Source organism: Acartia tonsa, chromosome 5 (genome assembly GCF_053477335.1).
Source record: "Acartia tonsa isolate MP-2025a chromosome 5, ASM5347733v1, whole genome shotgun sequence".
Lineage (NCBI taxonomy): Eukaryota > Metazoa > Arthropoda > Copepoda > Calanoida > Acartiidae > Acartia > Acartia tonsa.
Genome location: NC_137264.1, coordinates 9,630,989 through 9,655,098, shown reverse-complemented (window position 1 = coordinate 9,655,098; position 24,110 = coordinate 9,630,989). Strand labels below are relative to the sequence as shown.

Below are 24,110 nucleotides of genomic sequence, written 5' to 3'. Positions count from 1 at the left end.
ACTGAACATACCCCCACTCTTAAATTTATCTATTAAATAAATTGAAAATAAGGAAGGGTTAGTTTTTTTACTCTACCTAACCCCTAATAGGGTGGATGGGTTCGTTGCTCAACAAGGTATTTTGAGGAAAAACGCCTAAAACTATTCCCAGACAAGGAAATAAAATCATAAACATAAAGGTTAAGCTAAGAAAATGGGAGAAAATTCTTTAGATTGACAATTTACAAAACATATTAACATTTTTTGTAGGGAATTAATATATTATAATGTTTTAGAAAATATATCCATAAACCTGTGCATTATTAACTGTATCTGTATGTATTGATAATCTATATTGAGTTGATGGCCTTGCCGGACCAGGCGGCCAGGTTGGCCTCTCTAAAAGCCTCGCTGCAGGTGGGGTGAGCGTGGCAGACACGGGCAATATCTTCACAGCTGGCGCCGTACTCCATGGCGAGGGCGGCCTCGTTAATCATCTCTCCAGCACCTGTAAATCATGTGGTCATGATGTCAACATATTTTTCTACGCAGTTTCTCTTTTTACCTTATAATTCTAAGTCCACGCCACATTACACACAGTGCTCATAAAGGCAAAAGAAGTTTTGCTTAATCCTCCAGTTTGGCCATCAAATATGCCCATGTGGGGGGGAGGGGGGCAGTTACTGTAAAATCGTAGCTGTTCCTTCTTAGGATATTTCTCTTTTTAATGATAATAGACTGAATTCTTAAAAAAATCTTGGGTTGGTTGTCACTATTTTTAAATCCCGAGAGGTAATAGCTACTATTTTAGGAAAATAAGTTGCTGGCCCACCAATGAATATATTTGATGGCCATATAGCCCGTTTTTCTGCTTTTTCTGGAGTCAAACTTTTTTAGCCAATAGGAGCACTGTGTTCCTTGTACGTACACACAAACAATTCAAATTGAAGTAATTCACAAGATTTTCTTTATTGTATAAATTTCTGTCTAATCAAAAATTTTGTAACTTGTACTTACGTCGATACTTTCTATTAAAACTATACCTAATTATTTTAAATGATTTAGCTATAAATGTTCTGGTTTTCTGGTCCCCAATCAGTTCTTTTTTCTGTGTTAAATAAACGGGGAAGAAATAATCTTTTTCAAAGTAAAAGGACGTGTGTGTGTGTCAGTTTGTAGCATAGGATCTCACCAACCGCTGGACCGATAAGGTTATCTTTAACATTGAAGTTTCTAATAGGTCTAGGGCTTACATGCAGTACTTTTCAGCTCCTCAGTTTTGCCTCCCCTCCTTTAGGTCATATATCTGCATTTAAGTGTTGCAAAACTTTTTTTTGAAGTGGCCCTCTTTTTTAGGGGGTTGGCCCCTCCTTTTTATACGGTGGGCCTTCAAAAGCAGTACAACGTTGGGTTCCATTTGGGTTCCGAATACCCAACTGATGTATACAATATACATGGTCTAGGGAAGGTTTATAGCTTTTTTGGAGGGTAGGGTAACTCAACCCTCCTAAGAGAAATCAAACCTGTAAAAAAAAACCACCCACGAAAAGTTATTTACGTTATGCTACGATGATACCTGGGCCAATGATGTGAGCTCCAAGCAGACGGTCAGTTTTCTTATCTCCAATAATCTTCACCAGACCATCGGTATCGTTGTTGCACTTTGCCCTACACATAGAAAATATAATTATTTTATTTTCTCGTATTCATTCGAATCCGGTGGATAGGAACCGGTTCTCATCCATACGAAAAAACTATGTCTAGCATCGTATTATATCCAGTTTTCTACGAATATAGAAATGTACAATCATAAGATTAAAACCAGTTTTTTTAGCCGGTGCCTTCGGCACCACGGGGCTAAAAAAACTAGTTTTAATCTTATAATTGTACATTCTATATCCGCGGAAAGCCGTTTATAATACGATACGAGAAATAACTATTCTCGTATTCATTCGAAAACCATTAATATCTGGTGGATTAGAACCGGTTCTTATTCAAACGAAAAAGTTTGTCTAGCATCGTATTATATCCAGTTTTCTACGAATATAAAAATGTACAATCAATGGCATCTCCGGGCTAAAAATGGTTTTTATTTTATAATTGTACATTTTATATCCGCGGAAAGCTGTTTATATTACGAACGATGCGATAAATAACTATTTATAAACATTGAATAAGGATTAGTTATTTCTCGCATCGTATTATAAACGGCTTTCCGCATATATAGAATTGTACAATTATAAGATTAAAACCAGTTTTTTAGCCCCGAGGTGCCGAATCATAATCATAATTTTGACATTTGACATAATCACTGAATATAGAATATAGATAAATCGTTTTTTCCCCTCGTAATTTTTACATTTTTGTACACCTTCTTAAAAATTCTTCAGAATTTACTGGAAATGTAGGTTTTCAGTGGAATATTTTCAAAAGAACTAGCCATTTTTCCTTTTGATTAGGCAACAACAACATTTAAAATATGCGAAATAAAAAAAATAAATAATAGATAACTACATTATTGGAATAAACATCTTAAGCACATTATTTCGACAAATAATTGAATTTTGATTGGTTAGTTTAAAACTTGAAGTGTATAAACGTTATAACCAATAATTTTAATCATTATTTGGGAGAAGTACATAAAAAATTAAAATCTATCGTCTTATCCCTTGATATCCCTGAAATATAGCTCACCTACTGTTTGCGGCAAATGGGAATTTACCAATGACATACTCGACACCTTCGGCCTTCAGGTCCTCCTCGGTCTTACCAACCCATGCAACCTCGGGGTGGGTGTAAATAACCTAAATAAAATCACAAGTCAAAACAATATTGTGAATAGATTTGTCAGAAAATTGCCTAAATGAAGGATACTGTTCAATGTCATACTAAAATATTCAGGACTTAGTTACAGAGACCCTTCCCTATTACAGGTATTTTTTTTATCAATAATCGCCTCCAAACTTAAAATTTCTGTATATAAAATTGGTCCGTCGCCGGTTTGGCAGCTGACGGTCAGCTGTTTGACGGCCATGCTGAAAATTTCTAAATATAAGACTGATGACAAGCCTACATGCTAAAAATTCACGATAACAAGCCGAATTAAAAAAATTCAAAGTTTTACAAAATATTGCTAGACTGGCCCATAGCAACACTTTAATGGACGGACTTCCTTGTGGCGATTAGACAGTTGCTAGGCGTTCTAAAATGTACCTAACTGTAACAGGAATCAACATATAAAGATTTAAATTGATAGTACAATTCTAATATGCCTAAATTGACGATTAAACAAATGATATACATATATATATGACTTACACACAGATTGTATAACTGATAGACATAAATAAGGAAATGATTCATAAAAAAAATTTTCATTATCTTAAAACCTACTCTAGACAAAATATTTATTCATAAAATAAATTCTTATTAACAAATTGTCTTCATATTATAAATAGCTTTCCGCGGGCGGATATAAAATGTACAATCATAAGATTAAAACCAGTTTTTTAGCCCCGAGATGCCAAAAGAACTGGCTAAAAAACTGTTTTTAATCTTACGATTGTAAATTTTTATATTCGTAGAAAGCTGGATATAATACTATGCTAGACATTATTTTTCAGTATGGCTGAGAACCGGTTCTAATCCACCGGAAATCAATCGGTTTCGAAGCGATACGGGAAAATATTGTAAATTTCCTTGTAAATAGCGGAGCAGTTCTATTGATTATTCTGTAAGGTACTGTGGCCGTCTAACCGAGTCACTTAATTTGTATAGGTATTGATAGAAGCATACATTATCCCTAAATAACAGTAACAGGATGTCTATAATTGTGTGTGTGTGTCCAACCATCTGTCCGTCTCTACCGAAGGATCTCGCTAACCGCTGAACCAATATCATTCACCTTTACAAAGTAGCTTCTCATAGGTCCTTAGAAAATGTATATCTATATAGGCAGAGGGTTCTGAGACCCTTCCAAGAGAAAAATACGATAGAACCCTCCTCCCCCTAAAAAAAGGCCATTAGGGGCGTAGCCAAGTGATTAAAAAAAGCAAATTTATGTCCCGTTTATTGATACTAGCGGCTTCGCCCCTTAGCCTCTAGGGGCTAGGGAGGGGGAATTTTCATTTTTAAGGGGGGTTGGGGGTGTCCCACCCCCCAAGAAACTAGCTTAAAACCACCACAGGACCAATAGGTATATACCCTGAAGAGTAGAATCCAATCGGTTCAGTGGTTACCGAGATCTTAAGGGACAGACGGACAGACAAACATCAAGCTACTTTGTATTATAGATATTTCAATACTCTACTATTTATTCAGGCTGCGCAACTTAGGACATAATTGGCGCTTGTTGATGAAATATGTAAATATTTCAAGTGTTTTAGAATAGAAAATAGAAACAAATAGTTGAAACTGTTATTTCCATTCATGTTTACCTAGAGAGCGTAGCTACTCTGTAAGCTATCATAACTTTGTCTTTTATTTCTTTTATTGCTAGGGTATAAAATGATTGAGGATGTACAAGAACAGTAAGCAAATTACCCTTCTGTAGGTAAAATCATTGATGAAAGGTTTGAAAACTGAAAGTTGGTACAACACAATCAAAGTTATGAAGGGTAACCGAAGTTTCTAATAAAATACATTCTATATTGATTTAAGATAGAAATGGATTTATGGATCAACACGTAACGAATTTGCACGTCGCCGGGGAGGTGATAGGTTCGAATCTCGGGCAGACAACGCGTCATAACTAAAGACGTTAAAAATGGTTCCTACTGCTGCTATGTCAGATGCACGACATAAATAGTAAGAGTAGGGGGAATGCCTTGGCCCATAGACAGGCGCAACTCATTACCATGCACAGTTAAGAATTCTCAGACAAAGGTCGTGCAATCAAAGGGTTTGTTGTCTGATGGATGTTACTAAACCTAATATCCTCGGGTATCGAGTATCGCATCCCATTACACGCGGATGATGCTTTGGATTATCTAAATGATCACCTAAAATCGAAGGAGAATCCAACCCTTACTAGGTAAATCGTAAAATAAAATAATTTTATTTATGTTAAATACATTTAGCTACGTAATTGTATACTTTTGGATGGCATTATTCTTGTTTTGTTTATGCTGATGTTTTATTTTTACCATTCATGACGAAAACAAAAGTGTATATACATATGTGTCTATCCTATCTTATAAATAACTATGGTTGAATCTTAAAAAAAAAATTAGGGTCAGTGCTTTATTTTTGGAAAAAATCCTCCAAAATCACATAAAAAATCTTTTTAAAAGATAAATAAAATCTCATGTTAATAACATTTCTATTATTTTATTTCATTTTTAAAAGCGAAGCTTTTCTATAATTAGGGTCGGTCCGTCCGTCCGTCCGTCCGTACGTCCGTCCGTCCGTCCGTACGTCCGTCCGAGATAGATAGCTTTTATTCGTTAATTTAGGCATGTTAGAATTGTCCTATCGATTTCAAACTTTGCATGATGATTCCTGTAGTAGTTAGGTACGATTTAGAAAGCGTAGCAACTCTATAATCATTACCAGAATGTCCGTACGTCCATTTTAAACATGTTGATTTTTCTAATTTTTTAACAGCAAATTTTTATGTGATCTAATTATCCGTTTGATCTGATTTTTGGTATATTGATTCCTGGGACAACAAAGAACAATATTTTAAGCGAAGCAACTCTATAATCAAATCCTAAAAATGTAAGTATGTCCATAAACTCAATGAACATTATCCTGTATCAAGAAGTTTTTCAAAAAATTTACTTACAATTTTGCTTTTATATTCTGATAATTCAGTTTAGACACTATACAAGTGTTAATGTCCGTTTGTCCTACCGTTTCAGTGCTTCGCTTTTATGGATGTTGTCATCCTTGTTTTATGAGATTTTGATGGATTTTTCACTAAAACAATTTTGCCTCACCATCGATCCTAATTATTTTTTAAGCATCCACCACTGGAGTAATTCTTATACAGACTTTCTTAGTAGCGAAGCTACTCTATATTTGACTTTGTCTGTCCGGCGTGCCAGTCAGTCAGTCCGCTATGGGGGAAATTAGTCTGTACATTACTTTTTCGTCTGTCTGTCGGTCATGCTCCAAAAGACATGAACATATATTGGTTTCGTTTTGCATATTCTCTCTTTTCTTTTCTTTGCTATGGCTGACCCTCTGTTCTAAAACTCACTCTCTTCGTTTGTCCATTTTATGTTATTTTTGTGCTCCCGGCCTTTTTTATGGATGTTGTCATCCATGTTTCTTTTATTTTTCCATTTACATTTATTTGTTTACTAGATTTAAGGATATAAATAAAAGTGGTCTATCTTTGGAATAATCACGTTTTAAATTGAAATGTATACAAGACATCTTTTTGTCAAGAATTTTATCCAAAAGTAGCGCAGCAATAAGTAGATAGATACCAAATTTTTTAAAAAGTCAAATATAAACCACTTTAAAAATATTGAAGTAAATGAAAAGTTAAATGATTTTAAATTGATTAATAACAAACTTCGTAGAAAAAGAATGGTAATTTAGTAATTATTTGAGGGGGGGGGGGGGAAGTGGTGATAGACTTTCACCCCTCCCACCTTAAGTGCTCCTAGAGCCTCTAACGGGCGTAGCAGCTAGTTTATATAAAAGCCAAGCTACTTAATATAAAAATATACTTACAGAAGGTACACAGTTGTAGTCAATGTGAACGGGTCCACCCACCATTCCCTCGGCGCAAATAATGGCTTCGTCCTCAGCCTTGTGAGCAAGCATGGGGCCCTAAACATTGATTGTATTATAATATTATAATTTATTCTGTTAATAAAATGAATGAATTATTGTATTAAGGAAGAATGAGATTAATATACCTAAACAATTGAAACATTTTGTTCTTAAGTTTTGAAGATTTTTTTTATATTGACTAATTTTTGTTGTGTTTTAATTGAACGATGTCCCCTTACAGGATGCATTATTGAGTCCCACTTAATTTCTCACAAAACTGTAAAACACATTTTTCCTGGGAGACCCTGTATATTTAAGGAAAGGATGATTCATTCATTTAAATATATTTATTTAGAGTAGTTATGCTTTTACTTGAGTTAATTTTAGCATAAATCAACTTAGCAAAACTGTTAAGGATTCAAAATAAAATGTCGAAAAATGAAAAATCTACTCCACCTGAATACAGTCACCGATGGCAAAAATATTGGGGAGAACCGTCTGGAATCTAAAATATTAAACATTTAGTTAATTGTATCCAAAAAAAAACCGTCAAGCAATTACAAGTTTACATCATTGTTTGTTATAAAATGTTAATAACCCTTATATAAAAGTAACAGGATGTCTGTAGATTAAGATCTCGCTAACCGCTCGACTGACAAGGTTTTTATTTATTTACATTAAACAAAAATTTAATTTGAATTGAGGGTTGACTAAACCTCCTAAAGCACATCTCCTCCCTCCCCCCCTTCGCTCAATAAAGAGCCCCTAGAGGCCTCAAGGGGGATGTGGGGAGTACCCGTTAGTGAAATGCAAACAGACCAATCAAAAGTTAGATAGATGTTACACTGATCAATAATTGAAAGAATCAACTAACAAAGGAGAAGTTATTAGTTTTATGGAATCTTAACTATATGTGTTTTTATATTTAGCACTTTAAAACAATTTGCAAATCACGAAAGATGCGTGTTTATCTGACACGTACCTGGAGTTCACTGGTACACGGCCTCTGTCGTCCCTCTCAATGCCAAGTTCCTCCAGACCAAGGTTGGCAGTGTAAGGACGTCTGCCAACGCAAACCAGAAGGACATCAGCCTCCAGGGTGTCTTGCTAAATAAGATTAATATGTTAATATGTAGATGTAGAAATAAATCTTATATAAAAGTAACAGGATCTTTGTCTCTCTGTACCGCAGAAACTCGCTAATCGATGAACTGTTATCGTTCTCTTTTGCAGTGTATCTTCTCATAAGTCCTAAGAAGGTTAATAAGGGGGGGGGGGGGAAGTTTTGACACATTTGCGTAAACAGTGAGTATAGGCTTTATCTTTGGACTGAGAGGATATGTTATTTGGGATAAAATCATTCTTATATAATGAATTTCCCCCAGATTTAAGATTTTGTTTCATAGGTTGACTTCTAACTCTTCAAAAAAAAAATTAGTTTTTAATTTTTACCTGTACAGAGAGGACCTGGAGGCCTGGAGCTCCGGAACCTGGAGGCCTATCCAAAAAATCTTAAATCTGGGGGAAATTCATCATATAAGAATGATTTTATCCCTAATAACCTATCCTCTCAGTCCAAAGATAAAGCCTATACTCACTGTTTACGCAAATGTGTCAAAACTTCCCCCCCCCCCCCATGGTACCACCAAAAGAAAAAGCCCATAGAAAAAAAGTACGATGAAGTTTACAGAACATTAAGGAATTAGATAAAAAGGACGTCTAAGCTTTTTTTTTTTTTTTGGGGGGGGGGTTCGGGTAAAAAAAATAACATTAAAACTTTGGGAGGTGTAATCTTTATATCATAGAGGCAAGGATGTTTGAGCTTTTTTTTATTTGAAGGGAGGGGGGGATACCTTTTATTTTATTGAATTTTGGATAGTTCATATAGTTGAGTGTCTTAACGTTTCAACCCCTAATTGATATCTAAAGAAGGTTTATTTTGTGTTTTATCACTGGGAATGTACGTACATCAATTTATCGGCCATTGTTTCATCCCTTTAGATCCCTGTGTAAATTGCTTCCCTCGAAAGACGATCGGATGCATCAGCAGCAAATTGTGATGACAATTTGGGTACAAATTGTAACGGAGCAAGTTGATGACTAAATCTATACCTAATTCAAAAGCTGGGTAAAGGGATGATTATTGATTACCCCCTCTCCTTCACCACCAAAAAAAAGTTTGGCCGTTGAAAATGATTGAATTGTTACCTTTCCATCCTTGACTCCCTCGACTGAAACAAGAACTTTGCCGTTTTCCTTTCTGGCAGCGGTTACCTGAACACGAAAATAAGGATCATCCATATGTAGCAAAGCGCAAAAAATCATGGTATGGACAAACGGACAATGTAAGATATAAACAGGTGTTTAGTTGTAATAACAAGGAGAAAATGTAATAGAATATAAACAAAGAAAATCACGAAACCTTTAAAAAGAAAAGTTTATACTTTTAGAGGCATGGCCGACAGACAGACGGACAAAACAATATACAGACTAGATACGCAATGAAAATTTCAGTTGTCTTCTCTTGAATAATATTGTAATTCACAAGACAAGGATGACAACATCCATTATTAGCGAATATTATATTTCACTTTGTCGGCCAGTCAGATTGTGAGTAAGATTCCTTTGGCATATGAGCAGAGCATCTAGTCTAAATATTGTTTTGCCCGTCTGTCTGTCGGCCAAACTTCTTAAGATTTTGTGATTTTCTTTAAGTTTTTGCATAATCTCTCTCATTTTTTTTGTTATGACAACTTAACATTTGCCTTGTAACTTACTTTGTTCGTAAGTCCATATCATGACTTTTTTGCCTCGCTGTTAATGGATGTAGTCATCCTTGTTTTAATTTCATAAAAACGTGTCCTTAGTAACATATTTGAATAGTACACTTTTAGTAATCAAGTTTTACAACTGGTAGATGGTTATCTAGATTTTTTTACGCAACTCGCACCGTTGGTGCTTTCCATTAAAAACAAACACCCCCCCCCCCCCCTCTTATTATTAATTTAATCATTATTTTAAGAAATTTTTTTCTTCTAATTCTTAAAATTTCAATATCTGAACTGATTGAGTTCTCCGTTTTAGGTAAGGCTAAAATAGATCTCGTTTTGATTTTAGGCTATTTTATTTTTAGATTTAAGCCTTGGAACGGTTTCAGTCTATATCTATTCCCTTCTTCACCCCTTTGAATACAGAGCCCCTAGATGTTAGGGACGCAACCTCTAGTAAAAACTTAAGTTAAAAAAAAAGAACATGTATAATCCAGATTTTCTTTTAGAAGTGTATCCTATTCATTTTTCATCATTGATGCTTTTTCTTTTATTTGTATTAAATTCATATTCAGATAGTTATACGTAACAATGTCGTTTTGGTAAATATTATAAATTTTTTTTTAAGAATTAGAACTAGAAATTCTACATATTTTATACTGGTTTTTATTTAACTTTGATGATAAGAATTTAATATGCATCAATGATTTCTAAAACGCATATTTCTTATTTGGCCGAGCCTACGCTTATTAGATTCTATAAAATTGTTCGTATTTAAAATTTATTTAAAAATTTCAATAATATAATATGCTTTTAAAGAAAATTGTCTAGAATAAGAAGTAGTAAGGTTTTATCTGCCCTTTAAGATCTCACTAATCACAGGATCAAATGGCTCTCTTTAGTAAGCTTTTCATGGAACGCACCCTCAAAGAGAAATTTTAACTCTATGCCTATAGGGATGTATACAGTAGACCTAGATTAAAAAAAACGCGACTTTCTTTAAAATTAATCTTATTATTAATCTAGGCTATATTAGAAAGCTTTCTTGATAATAAAAGTTTACATGTTTATAATTTTTGTACACTCGTCCTATTAAGGATTGACGTTATAAATTTTTGTTAAATATTTTTCCATCAAAAAGTATAAGATCATTTTTAAATCATATAGGATTCAGAGAAGAAAAGAATATTATGTAAGTGTTTTTTTTATCACATTTTCAAGGATGCCAACAATAACATCCAGAAGTGACCCTTGGGTATTAAACACGAGTTCATACTATAGACGACCCAAAACAGCTGAAATCACGGAACCATAACAAATATTAGGGTATAGTTCCTTTCGTTGCAACGCCCCTTAAGTGGCGTTTCTTCGTATTTTCGCAGTAGCTTTTCTCCTATTTCTAGCCCCTGAGGGGTAAATTTCCTAACCCTCCGGGGCAATCACCTAACCCAATAAAATCTAACCTAACCTAAAATAATCTGTTAAACGCAACTTTAAAAATATGACGAATCGCCCCTTCAGGATCGTTGCCACTTAGGGGACTATACCCAAATATTATTTTCTCGTGAATTCAGATAACCATGCCTTTGCCTACCCCTAAAGTGAGCCAAAAAATTCTTACCTTTGTATTAAGCTTGAACTTGATACCCTGCTTGGTCATAATTCTCTGGAACTGTTTGCTGATATCCATGTCAATGCCCATACCACCAACGTGACCAAGAAATTCGACAGCGGTTACCTTAAAAAATAATCGGTAAAATTCAAAATAGTGGATTTACAGATAAGCTATTAACATGTTCTAAAATGTAAGTCTTGTTAAATGAATTCACGAAGCATTAACCTTCTTACTGATTCAGGGAAGGTTTATAGTTTTTTTTGGAGTAGGGTATCTAAACATCTCCAAAATTGATAAAAAATAATTTTAAAAACCTGCGGAGGGTCGACTTACCACCCCCCCCCCCTCCCCCAGAGTACATCTAAAGCTAACTTGGGGCGTAGTCGCTAGTCCCTTTATATAAGTAACATGATGTCTACTAAGTAACTGCTGAATATATATGGTTCTCCTTTACAGTAAAGCTTCCCATAGGTTAAATTAGTTTTATTTGAAGGGTATCACCACACTCAAGAGAAATTGCCCCTAACCAACAAAAAAATATGATACCGCCCCCAAAACATTATGTTAATTTTACATAAGAAGGATACCCTAAGATATTTGCTCTCAGGGAAAAATGACTGACCTCAGTACCAAGTCTGCTCCAGACAGAGCCCAGTTCCACACCAATAACACCAGCACCAATAAGAACCATCTTCTCAGGAACCTGGATAAAACAAAATAAATTATACGGAGCCTAGTTCCACACCAATAACACCAGCACCAATAAAAACCATCTTCTCAGAAACCTGGATCAAACAAAATTACATGGAGCCTAGTTCCAAATCAATAACACCAGCACCAATAAGAACCATCTTCTCAGGAACCTGGATAAAACAAAATAAATTATACGGAGTCTAGTTCCACACCAATAACACCAGCACCAATAAAAACCATCTTCTCAGAAGCCTGGATCAAACAAAATTACATGGAGCCTAGTTCCAAATCAATAACACCAGCACCAATAAGAACCATCTTCTCAGGCACCTGGATAAAACAAAATTACCTTTAGAAACCCATCACCCTTATTTTTAAAATGAATTGAAAGTAGTGTTTGTTTCTTTGTTAAATACTTTAGGCCAGGTAGGCGTAGGTGTTGGGCATAGAAATAAAATCTAACCCTTACCCCTTATTTAGAACTTATTTTTAAAAAATAAAGTGTTTACAATTATATTATCCACACATATTTCCATTGTACTCTTACTCTGTTATGTCCTGTACTGAGAAGAAAAACAAGGATGGCAACATCCTTAAGTAGCGAAGCACAAAAAAACATAGTTGCACAAAAAGACATATTAGTTATAGCGTAAATGCTCAGTTGTCATGGAAAGAAAAGATATTATTCGGTAAATAACGAAAATGAAACCATTATAGCAAATGAGTATTGAGTATCTCTGTCTTTTGAAGCTTGACCGACCATCCGAAGGACCAAGCAAATTATATACTGGATGTTCATTTGTACAAGGAATCATCACTAAAAATTGCATCTGTTTATCTTAAATAGCAGCCGAGAAAATCACATTTACCCTATAGTGGAATGGAAAGACATAAAAACTCCATTATAGAGTATCGTTGCTTAAAAAAAAAGATTCTTTCTTCCTAGGAAAAAGATAATTAGGATGAATTGTTCCCGTCTTCTCAATGAGAGAAATTGGATGTATTGTTCAGCATAAATAAGCTGATAAAGATAAATTCCTTTAACATTTTTATTCATTGTTATCATGTTTTGATTAATAAAAAGGAATACCTATAGGAGAAAGGATTTAAGTTGAGTTCTCTTATTTTAAGTATTAAGGACACATTACTTATAGAAACCTAAAAACTCGTGTATAACTTTTTAAACACTTTTTATGTCATCGAATTTTTATGCATTGTGCCTTATCATACCCATTTCTATGAACCTATATAAATAGTACTTAGATTAGTATAAAAGGGGTAGTTTCACGAAATGCATTTGAACTTAATTTAGTGAACCGCATATTTTTAAAACTATATCTACATGGCATATATTTGAAAGAATTTCAATTTTCTACCACGTAGTTTTGAAAATATCAAGACTTGAAAATCGGTTTTTTGTGATATATGCAATTTAAAAAGACAATTTTCAAGTCTTGATATTTTACAAACTACGTGGTAGAAAATCGAAATTCTTTCAAATATATGCCATATACATGTAGTTTAACTAATTAACCAGTAAAAAATATGCGGTTCACTAAATTAAGTTCAAATGCCTTTCGTGAAACTACCCCTTTATTGACCAAGAAAAATAAAATATCATCTCTCTCGCACTTTGTCTTTCTGTATTTATAAAGAATATGGAATAGAATACGTGAATATTGTGGCGTCAATTTTTGTCGTCAATTTAGGTTGTTAATAATAATAGAGTTCTCATATATAATATTTGTCACTACGTTTCTCTATGGTCAGGGGATTAAATAAAAGGGGGGGGGGATCGTTATATTAGCCGGCTGGGAGAAACATTTTATTCGAGTATGCGAGAATCTCTCACAATATCCACGTATTCTATATCCATAATTGTCCTATCCTTGAATTTAGAAGATTGCTACCTTCTTGAGGCTCAGAGCACCAGTAGAGGACACAATCTGTTCTTCGTCCACATCAATTCCGGGGAAGGGAGTCACCTCAGAACCTGCGCAAACATTTCAGCATAATAAATACATGGAATGTTTTAGCGACTACACAAAGTAATTTACTTTGAAACTAGTGGCTGCGCCCCTAACATTTGTGGAATCCATATTCTATGGAAGAGACGGGCAGAAAAAAAAGCCTAAAACCATACAAAGTCTAGAATAAAAAAATTAAATAGCATAAAACCATCCCAGGACCTATGCAAAGCTCTCAGAAAGTGAAAAAATCAATCGGTTCTGTGGTTATCGAAATCTTAAGCTACAGACAAAAAACACTTACTACTTCTTATTTTGATATAAATTGAAAATAAAGGGGAGGGGGAGGGACACCTATGCCTAGCCCCAGCTGTGGGCCCTAACCCTGCGGTGCGGCTCCCTGCGATTCCTCCCGAAATAAACAAACAATGGAAAACTACCCCCTCCCCCCATTTTAGGTTTCCAATACCTACTCGACCACGCACTTTGAGGGAAACCAACACTGCGCTTCTGTCATCTCAGGGACTCTGTATCTCGTACGGGGGGGGGGGGGGGGACAAAATAATAGATGATTTAGGTCACCATGATAATTAAATTACCTGTGGCGATCATGATATTCTTAGTGTTGACAACCTCCTTGACGGAACCATCAGGATTCAGGACGGAGACCTGGTTGGCTCCAGTAATCTTACCATGACCCTCCAGGTGGGTTACTTTGTTAGCCTGATAATAGAAAAAAAGTTGAAAGTTTTGAAGTATTATTAGTATGTTTGGTGCTTCCACAATTTCACATAAAGTGCATGTTTATCACTGATTGATCCCTCCTCCTTAATTTTAAAATAAATTAAAGGAGGGGGGGGGGGGAGTTTTTTTCTACGCCTAAAGCTTTAGGGCCACCTAATTTCTAAAGTAAGTAGGTACTTAAGACTAAGACTAAGAAAGAAAAACATATACATTTATCAAGAGTTTTCAAGTAAAAAAATGTCACCCAAAAAAATACCTTAAAGAGCATCTTAATACCACCGGTCAGGGCGCCAACAGCCTTGGACTTCTCTCCCATGAGAGCGTCCAAGTCGAGGGAAACTTCACCAGTAACAATACCACGCTTAGCAAGGTCACCGCTCTTGGCCATGTGGTAATAGTGGGAGTTGTTCAATAAGGCCTGAAAACAAATATCAATTCATAAAAAAATCTGTTTTACCCTTAATAGACGAAAGTTAACGAGCAAAGAAATAATAGTTCCAAATTTATTTGGAGTTTGGTGCCTAAATAAAAAAAAGGTAGAAGAATGACAGGAAAGATATATCAAACTTCCAACTACCTAATAATTACATGTTTGCAAAGAAACTTTGAATTTAGGAAAATTAATTTATTGTTTTTGTCCTATCCATCCCATTCCCGATATTCTTCAATACTGAAATAATACCTACAATCTAAGACTAAATCAAAATGAACAGATTCATTAAAGTTTTCATTATATACAATAATTTAAAGAAGTAAGGTTGTCTGAAGATTATGATCTGGGAAAATAGTTGTCCTTATAGTATGTGTTTTTCAGGCAAGCCTTATAAATGTTTTTGTGTGATTTTAATCTATTTTCTTACCTCCCCGCTAGGCTAGGGGCGAAGCTACTTATCATAACATATTTTATCATGATATTTAACTAGCGGCTATATTGATAAAGGCAACTAGGGGCACTTGAGACAAGGGAAGATGGTCGACCCTTCACATTTACATTTTACATTCTAGTTTTTGGTGATTTTTTTGAGGTGATTTTCATGGAAGGGTGGAGGCATACTCCCCAAAATAGTTAAAAACCTATCCTAGACCTGTGAGAAGCTTCACTGTAAAGGGGAACCATGTCGGTCCAGCGGTTAGTGAGATTCTTTGGTGCAAACATACAGATACAAAGACAGACAGACATCTTGTTGCTTTTATATAATGATGAAAGGCATAATTATGGGCAATGGAGGAAAGATTCCAGAATAAGCCAAGGTAGGTACCTTTGATGGAATGCAACCAACATTGAGACAGGTTCCACCCAGAGTGGCATTCTTCTCAATACAAACAGTTTTCATACCCAGCTGAGCAGCCTTAAAATAATAAGTTGATTAGTATCTAAGTGGTAGTTGCACGAAATGTATTTAAACATGAATTTAGTGATCTGCGTATTTTTTCCTGTTCATTGTTTAAACTACATTCATAGGCACATATTTAGAAGAATTTAAATTTTCTAAAAATATTAAGACTTGAAAATCATATTCTTGTGATATTTGCAACTAATGTGGCTGTCCTGTTCTCACAAAAACAGCAAGACGACTATTTTAGTGTTGCTGCCTAATGAATCGATATTTATTGTAATAGAAAATTATGTATGTTTAATGGTAGGTATATAATTCTAAAAATCATTTTTTAATGCAATTCATGCAGCTAGGTATCCCTTTTTATACACAGCTGAACTGCATAATTTAAAAAGTCTACCTATTGGATTACAAGTTTATGAGTGAAGAAATATGGGGGATCTCTCACGAAGTATCTTGTTGAGTAATGATACCCCTCTAATTTTTAATAAGGTATTTTTCGGTTATGTTATATTGGGTACTAAGAAGTCCTGCAGGGCTAGGGCCTATCTCTATTTTCTATTTATTTAAAAAATACGAGGGAGCTCAACAGGCACTTTAGGTAAAAGCACCTAAGTATGTAATTAAGAACATTTTGGAATGTGAAACATCTACCACCATTATTTAAATCTTTGTAATTTAAAGCTAAAGTTACCTATTCATTAATGGATGAATCTCTAACCCGAACACTCCCCCCAGCAAATTAAGACATATTCATCTACTTCTCGATTAAAGAGGAAGATTTATATGAGTGAAGATAAAGAAGATATTACTCACTTTAATTGCACCAACATAGCCACCGGGACCAGAACCAATAACAACCAGGTCAGCATCGTGCTCGGTTGCATAGCCGCGGCTCTAAACAGGTTTAAAATATAGGTTGATATAGGGATGGGGCAATGTGTAATTTACACATTCGGAAAGGTCTTATTTTGTCTAAAATTATTTTAAATTGTCTGATGTGGCGAGAAATAGCCGGGAAAAAATAAGCAGGATTGGCGGAATTCTTCACAATTCTACAAAGGACCTCAATTCAGCAACTACCGAGCCAAATTCTAGTGCTTGTATCTCCTTTTTTTTAAAGAAGTTTTTTTTTGTATTTTTATGTTTTGTTTTACAAAAAGTGGAACATCAGTGATTTTATGAGGAGTCTAAAATCTGAAGTCGAGCAAGATTTAGACCTCATATCAACAAGGCAAAACTTTGATTTATTTATGCTCTTATCTCATATCAAACCATGAAACCCTATAACCGACATATTTTTATTATCTTTTGTCTAATAGAGGAGGGATTCTCCTTCGATTTCAAGTGATCATCTAGAGAACCCAAGGGCATGATCCGCTTGTAATGGGATGCAAAACTATAACGCCCACTGGTGGATATTTGTGTCGCGCACCTGTCATAGCAACAGTTGGAACCATTTTAAACGTCTTTAGTTATGACGCGGTGTTGGGCCGAGATTCGAACCTATCACCTCCCCGACGACGAGCGGATACGCTACGTGATTAGCCACGGCCGCAGGAAGTATAACCAACATTATATGATACCTGGATGAGAACTGCTGCAAGATTTTGTTTGCCAACAGCAGGTCTGGACAACAGTCTCACAGAGGATACCAAACTGGCTTGCATTCTTCTGAAAATTATTTAATACTAATTCTGTCCAATAAATGGATTAACTAGGTACAATGAAAATGTCATTATAGCAGTGGCATTGAATTGTAACTTAAAATTTAATTAGCATCGAACCAGTAGGAATCATCCCAGAAGAAAGATCATTTGCTTCAATAAGTCGTATTGACAAATATCGCGCTACAATTTTATAACACTTTAAATTGATACTATTTGAGTTCAATAAAACGGGGGTTTAGAGTTAAGGGGGGGGGGAAGTTCTGCCACTTTCGCGTAAACAGTGTGCAGTGGACTAGGTATTGATTTTAGATTATAGGTTATTTAGGATAAAAGTTTACTTTTGGGTATTAGTTCACGTATATTTAATCATTTTTTGAATAGGTCTCCAAGTTCAGGTGCTGCAGGCTGGAAGGTCGTTTCTGGACAGGTAAAAAAATTAAAATTTTTTTGTTTGAAGAGTTAGAGAGCAACTGATAAAACAAAATATGCTTCTTTTTGAATGTTATTAACATATCTGCAGAAAAAATTAAATTCGGCCTCCAGGTTCAGGTGCTGCAGGCCTCCAGGTACACTCTGGACAGGTAAAAATTAAGTTTTCTTATTTGAAGAGTTAGAGGTACACTTATTTAACAAAATATGCTTCTTTTTGAATGTTATTAACATATCTGCAGAAAAAATTAAATTCGGCCTCCAGGTTCAGGTGCTGCAGGCCTCCAGGTACACTCTGGACAGGTAAAAATTAAGTTTTCTTATTTGAAGAGTTAGAGGTACACTTATTTAACAAAATATGCTTCTTTTTGAATGTTATTAACATATCTGCAGAAAAAATTAAATTCGGCCTCCAGGTTCAGGTGCTGCAGGCCTCCAGGTACACTCTGGACAGGTAAAAATTAAGTTTTCTTATTTGAAGAGTTAGAGGTACACTTATTTAACAAAATATGCTTCTTTTTGAATGTTATTAACATATCTGCAGAAAAAATTAAATTCGGCCTCCAGGTTCAGGTGCTGCAGGCCTCCAGGTACACTCTGGACAGGTAAAAATTAAGTTTTCTTATTTGAAGAGTTAGAGGTACACTTATTTAACAAAATATGCTTCTTTTTGAATGTTATTAACATATCTGCAGAAAAAATTAAATTCGGCCTCCAGGTTCAGGTGCTGCAGGCCTCCAGGTACACTCTGGAGAGGTAAAAATTAAGTTTTCTTATTTGAAGAGTTAGAGGTACACTTATTTAACCAAATATGCATCTTTATGGATGTTATCATCATATTTGCAGAAAAATTTAAAATCGGCCTCCAGGTTCAGGTGCTGCAGGCCTCCAGGTACACTCTGGACAGGTAAAAATTAAAATTTCTTATTTAAAGAGTTTGATGTACACTTATTTAACCAAATATGCATCTTTTTGGATGTTATTACCATATTTGAAGAAAAAATGACAATCGGCCTCCAGGTTCAGGTGCTGCAGGCCTCCAGGTACACTCTGGACAGGTAGAAATTAAAATTTCGTATTTGAAGAGTTAGAGGTACACTTATAAAACAAAATATGCATCTTTTTGGATGTTATTACCATATTTGAAGGTAAATTGACAATCGGCCTCCAGGTTTAGGTGCTGCAGGCCTCCAGGTACACTCTGGACAGGTAGAAATTAAAATTTCGTATTTAGAGTTAGAGATACACTTATTAAACCAAATATGCAACTTATTGGATGTTATTACCATATTTGAAGGTAAATTGACAATCGGCCTCCAGGTTCAGGTGCTGCAGGCCTCCAGGTACACTCTGGACAGGTAAAAATTAAGTTTTCTTATTTGAAGAGTTAGAGGTACACTTATTGAACCAAATATGCATCTTTATGGATGTTATCATCATATTTGCAGAAAAATTTAAAATCGGCCTCCAGGTTCAGGTGCTGCAGGCCTCCAGGTACACTCTGGACAGGTAAAAATTAAAATTTCTTATTTCAAGAGTTTGATGTACACTTATTTAACCAAATATGCATCTTTTTGGATGTTATTACCATATTTGAAGAAAAAATGACAATCGGCCTCCAGGTTCAGGTGCTGCAGGCCTCCAGGTACACTCTGGACAGGTAAAAATTAAAAACATTTATTTTAAGAGTTAGAGGTACACTTATTTAACCAAATATGCATCTTTTTGGATGTTATTACCATATTTGAAGAAAAAATGACAATCGGCCCCCAGGTTTAGGTGCTGCAGGCCTCCAGGTACACTCTGGACAGGTAGAAATTAAAATTTCGTATTTGAAGAGTTAGAGGTACACTTATAAAACAAAATATGCATCTTTTTGGATGTTATTACCATATTTGAAGGTAAATTGACAATCGGCCTCCAGGTTTAGGTGCTGCAGGCCTCCTTGTACACTCTGGACAGGTAAAAATTTAAATTTCTTATTTAAAGAGTTAGAGATACACTTATTAAACCAAATATGCAACTTATTGGATGTTATTACCATATTTGAAGGTAAATTGACAATCGGCCTCCAGGTTCAGGTGCTGCAGGCCTCCAGGTACACTCTGGACAGGCAGTTATAATATTTTTTGATACTTTTCGATTTGGACACCTTACCTGGATCCTGGTGACCACTGGTGACTGTATGTATTTTATGTAAATAATGATAGTCGTCCAATCTATGAGGTAGATGTTGATTATATTGAAAAACATGTAGTTTTACTTGTTGTTGAAAAAAATGAAGTACTTTTTGAAATAGATGATTTGTTAGAGATAGTGAATCAGGATTGAATTGCTCTTCCCTATATACTAACTTTACATTCTCTTGGTAATGAATAAGTATGATTTGACAATTTTTATTCATATATTCTAAATATAAAGTATTAAGATAAATAAATCTAGTCTGTTGATTAAGCAGTATTTTGTTATATAATGTATTTGTATGATTTGACAAGTTTTTTTTATATTCTAAATACAAAGTATTAAGATACAAAAATCTAGTCTTCTAGTTAAGCAGTATTTTATTAAATAATGTATTTCTTTTTGATAATGTAAGTTGTACATATTTTAAAAAAGATAATTTGATCTGTAAAATATTTTTTTCAGAGTTCTAAAATGAAGAAAAATTTATTGTTCACTGGAAATAAGTAAATGACGAAAGTTATGTGAATATTATTTAGGATAACATTGCAAATTTTATGCTCTAATTTTTTATATAAAGTTCTTTTCTATTTCTACATAGTATACCTTTCTTTTAAATAAAAGATTACACATTTGATTTACCTGTCCAGCAGGCTCTTGGAGGCCGCCTACAGCCTGTCTGGAGCCTTAAATGCTATATTATACTAAATTATTATAATTTAGCAATTTTCTTTTTAGAAACCATTCCTATAAATTCAAAAATAACCATTTAGGATTTTTTAACTGGCTACCAACAACCAGCAGTCAACAGGATCCAGGTAAGGTTTCCAAATTAAAAAGTATTAATAAATATTTTATCTGCCTGTCCAGAGTTGACCTGAAGACCTCCAGTACCTGAACCTGGAGGCTGATTGTCAATTTATCTTCAAATATGATAATAACATCCAAAAACACGCATATTTGGATTAATAAGTGTACCTCTAACTCTTCAAATAAGAAATTTTAATTTTTACCTGTCCAGAGTGTACCTGGAGGCATGCAGCACCTGAAACTAGAGTCCAATTTGAATTTTTTCTGTAAATATGATAATAACATCCAAAAAGATGCATATTTGGTTTTATAAGTGTACCTGTAACCCTTTAAATAATTTTTTTTAATTTTTACCTGTCTAGAATGGATCTGGAGGCCTACAGCACCTGTACCTGGAGGCCGAATATCAATTTACCTTCAAATATGATAATAACATCCAAAAATACGCATATTTGGTTTAATAAGTTTACCTCTAACTCTTTAAATAATTTTTTAAAATTTTTTACCTGTCCAGAATGTACCTGGAGGCCTGCAGCACCTGAACCTGGAGGCCGATTGTCAATTTACCTTCAAATATGGTGATAACATCCAAAAAGAAGCATATTTTGTTTTATAAGTGTACCTCTAACTCTTCAAATAAGAAATTTTGATTTTTACCTGTCCAGAGTGTACCTGGAGGCCTGCAGCACCTGAACCTGGAGGCCGATTGTCATTTTTTCTTCAAATATGGTAATAACATCCAAAAAGATGCATATTTGGTTAAATAAGTGTACATCAAACTCTTCAAATAAGAAATTTTAATTTTCACCTGTCCAGAGTGTACCTGGAGGCCTGCAGCACCTGAACCTGGAGGCCGATTTTAAATTTTTCTGCAAATATGATGATAACATCCATAAAGATGCATATTTGGTTAAATAAGTGTACCTCTAACTCTTCAAATAAGAAAACTTAATTTTTACCTGTCCAGAGTGTACCTGGAGGCCTGCAGCACCTGAACCTGGAGGCCGATTTTAAATTTTTCTGCAAATATGATGATAACATCCATAAAGATGCATATTTGGTTAAATAAGTGTACCTCTAACTCTTCAAATAAGAAAACTTAATTTTTACCTCTCCAGAGTGTACCTGGAGGCCTGCAGCACCTGAACCTGGAGGCCGAATTTAATTTTTTCTGCAGATATGTTAATAACATTCAAAAAGAAGCATATTTTGTTTTATAAGTTGCTCTCTAACTCTTCAAACAAAAAATTTTTAATTTTTTTACCTGTCCAGAAACGACCTTCCAGCCTGCAGCACCTGAACCTGGAGACCTATTCAAAAAATGATTAAATATACGTGAACTAATAACCAAAAGTAAACTTTTATCCTAAATAACCTATAATCTAAAATCAATACCTAGTCCACTGCACACTGTTTACGCGAAAGTGGCAGAACTTCCCCCCCCCCCCCTTGTTTACAAAAGGGCTATTGGGAATATTTGGATTACTATATGTATAATTCTAAAAATATAATTAACACTATAGGTAGGAAGATCTCCTTCCCTAAATAATCAACTTTTTAGCAATTCAATGGTGATTTTTAATAACATTTTAATTCTTTAGAACTATATAATGTCGCTTAAAACCAAAAATTAAAACGTTCCTAATTTGAGTTGCTAGCATTTGGTTCAAACCAGTGCAGTGCGTGCACAGGGTTTTGCTTTGAAGATGCGCTAAGTACGTGTGCAACCGAAAATTTTAACATCCACTTAGATTTAATGGGTGTGTAACTTTTTAGCTTGTCAATCCCCTTAGCTGTTTTAGTGGAGTGTAGATCCTTGTCAAGGGTGGTGTGTAGTAGAGGTGGCCACCTAGGGGGGTATATACTCTTTACCCTCATTTTTTGCTATTCGGGTGAATACACCACCCTCCTTCTCTGCACGCCTCTGGTTCACAATGTAATTAATTTCGCAAGTTAAAATTACGCGTGTTGTATGTATAAAGTACTCTGTCACACACATATGAAGCCATTTTTATCTTATATATACTACAAATAATCAGCTGTTAAGTAAATTACATTTTTGGAACATGGCCAAAATTAAATTTTCAAGTTTATGCTAGATTTGCTTGTCAAAACAATAGGTACATGTCATTGCAATATTTGTTAATTAAATCTTAACAATTACCTAGTATAAATGAATATTGAAAGAGTTTGATTAACAAAAATAATGTTGGCTTTAAAAAAAAGTATAAATTCTGATGAGAAATGACCAAACTACGAAAGAACTCATCATGAAACACATCTTCTTAAAAGGAGCGGTGCAAATTAAAATACACGCTAGACAATCCGTTTTCTAGTTCCATTGTTTATAAGTTCCTTGGTCGGGCCAAAAAAGTAACAAGAAAGTATCAAAAATTAATCTGAATTAGTAGAAAATGTAATAACTGGCATATCATCACATTTTACAAAGTTTGCTGAAACTGGCTACCTTTTTTTAACTGACACGGCAAGAATGACCGGTTTTTCACCAATAAAAAGTTTAATGTTGAATCGATCCAATTACTAGGTAAGTAATATCTGAATTTAGAATGATTTTAGTTTCTTTGAAAATTAAAACTTTGAATGTTCATTTATTTAAAAAATAATTTACAATAGATGGTCTAAATTAATATGACAAAATACAAAACTAGAAATGCACAAAAAAATGAAAAACACACTCTTTGGTATAAAACGATTTTAATGATTGAGTGCTTCTCAGAAAAAATAACCCATACACGGACAGACAGATATCATAGATTAGCTTCGAGCAACTAAAAAGACTTTTGTAATATAAAAATTTCAATAAAAAAAATTTTAAAAATGAAACACCGGTCGTAAAATGATAATCATAATTAGTCACTTTTGGTATTTTTATACCATTTAAGCACTGACATCCAAAAAACTATTCTTTTTTATTAAAATTCACTTTATTTTATATTTGTTCACTTGATAACTTAACTGAATTATTTGCCTTAAATTTGTATAAGCTGAATAATAATTTGGTGGTCCATATGAGTGTACAGTAGATATAGTACATCTAGATAATCAATCGGGGCCCCTAATTTGTCAAACTTTAAAAAATCCGAAGCAGACGAACCCTTGTTGTTTGTTGATATTAAAATACAATTAATTCCAATAATACGATCGATCAATTTTTTAAATGTTATATTTTT

The 24,110-nt window shown here is 34.4% G+C and overlaps 2 protein-coding genes across 5 annotated transcripts in view; both read right to left on the bottom strand.

Moving 5' to 3' along the window:
* The window catches only part of RN-tre (USP6 N-terminal like RN-tre), a 36,710-nt gene extending 36,381 nt beyond the window's left edge, over positions 1 to 329 (bottom strand). For 3 of the 4 annotated variants that reach the window (XM_080160160.1, XM_080160161.1, XM_080160162.1), the window contains exon 1: positions 293 to 329. The gene's annotated coding sequence lies outside the window, so the exon portion shown is untranslated. The remainder of the gene's footprint in view (positions 1 to 292) is intronic. The other variant, XM_080160163.1, reaches the window with a different exon arrangement.
* LOC145318708 (dihydrolipoyl dehydrogenase, mitochondrial) overlaps positions 290 to 24,110 on the bottom strand; it is a 185,724-nt gene continuing 161,903 nt past the window's right edge. Inside the window, exons 2-16 of the mRNA XM_080160167.1 lie at positions 17,416 to 17,505; positions 16,646 to 16,726; positions 15,752 to 15,841; positions 14,749 to 14,910; positions 14,348 to 14,471; positions 13,692 to 13,774; positions 11,711 to 11,791; positions 11,095 to 11,211; positions 8,914 to 8,979; positions 7,688 to 7,812; positions 7,162 to 7,210; positions 6,664 to 6,762; positions 2,674 to 2,783; positions 1,556 to 1,647; positions 290 to 487 (exon numbers count right to left, since the gene is read on the bottom strand). Of these exons, the coding sequence (XP_080016293.1) occupies positions 330 to 487; positions 1,556 to 1,647; positions 2,674 to 2,783; positions 6,664 to 6,762; positions 7,162 to 7,210; positions 7,688 to 7,812; positions 8,914 to 8,979; positions 11,095 to 11,211; positions 11,711 to 11,791; positions 13,692 to 13,774; positions 14,348 to 14,471; positions 14,749 to 14,910; positions 15,752 to 15,841; positions 16,646 to 16,726; positions 17,416 to 17,499 (1,521 nt within the window). The 5' untranslated portion in view covers positions 17,500 to 17,505 and the 3' untranslated portion in view covers positions 290 to 329. The remainder of the gene's footprint in view (positions 488 to 1,555; positions 1,648 to 2,673; positions 2,784 to 6,663; positions 6,763 to 7,161; positions 7,211 to 7,687; positions 7,813 to 8,913; positions 8,980 to 11,094; positions 11,212 to 11,710; positions 11,792 to 13,691; positions 13,775 to 14,347; positions 14,472 to 14,748; positions 14,911 to 15,751; positions 15,842 to 16,645; positions 16,727 to 17,415; positions 17,506 to 24,110) is intronic.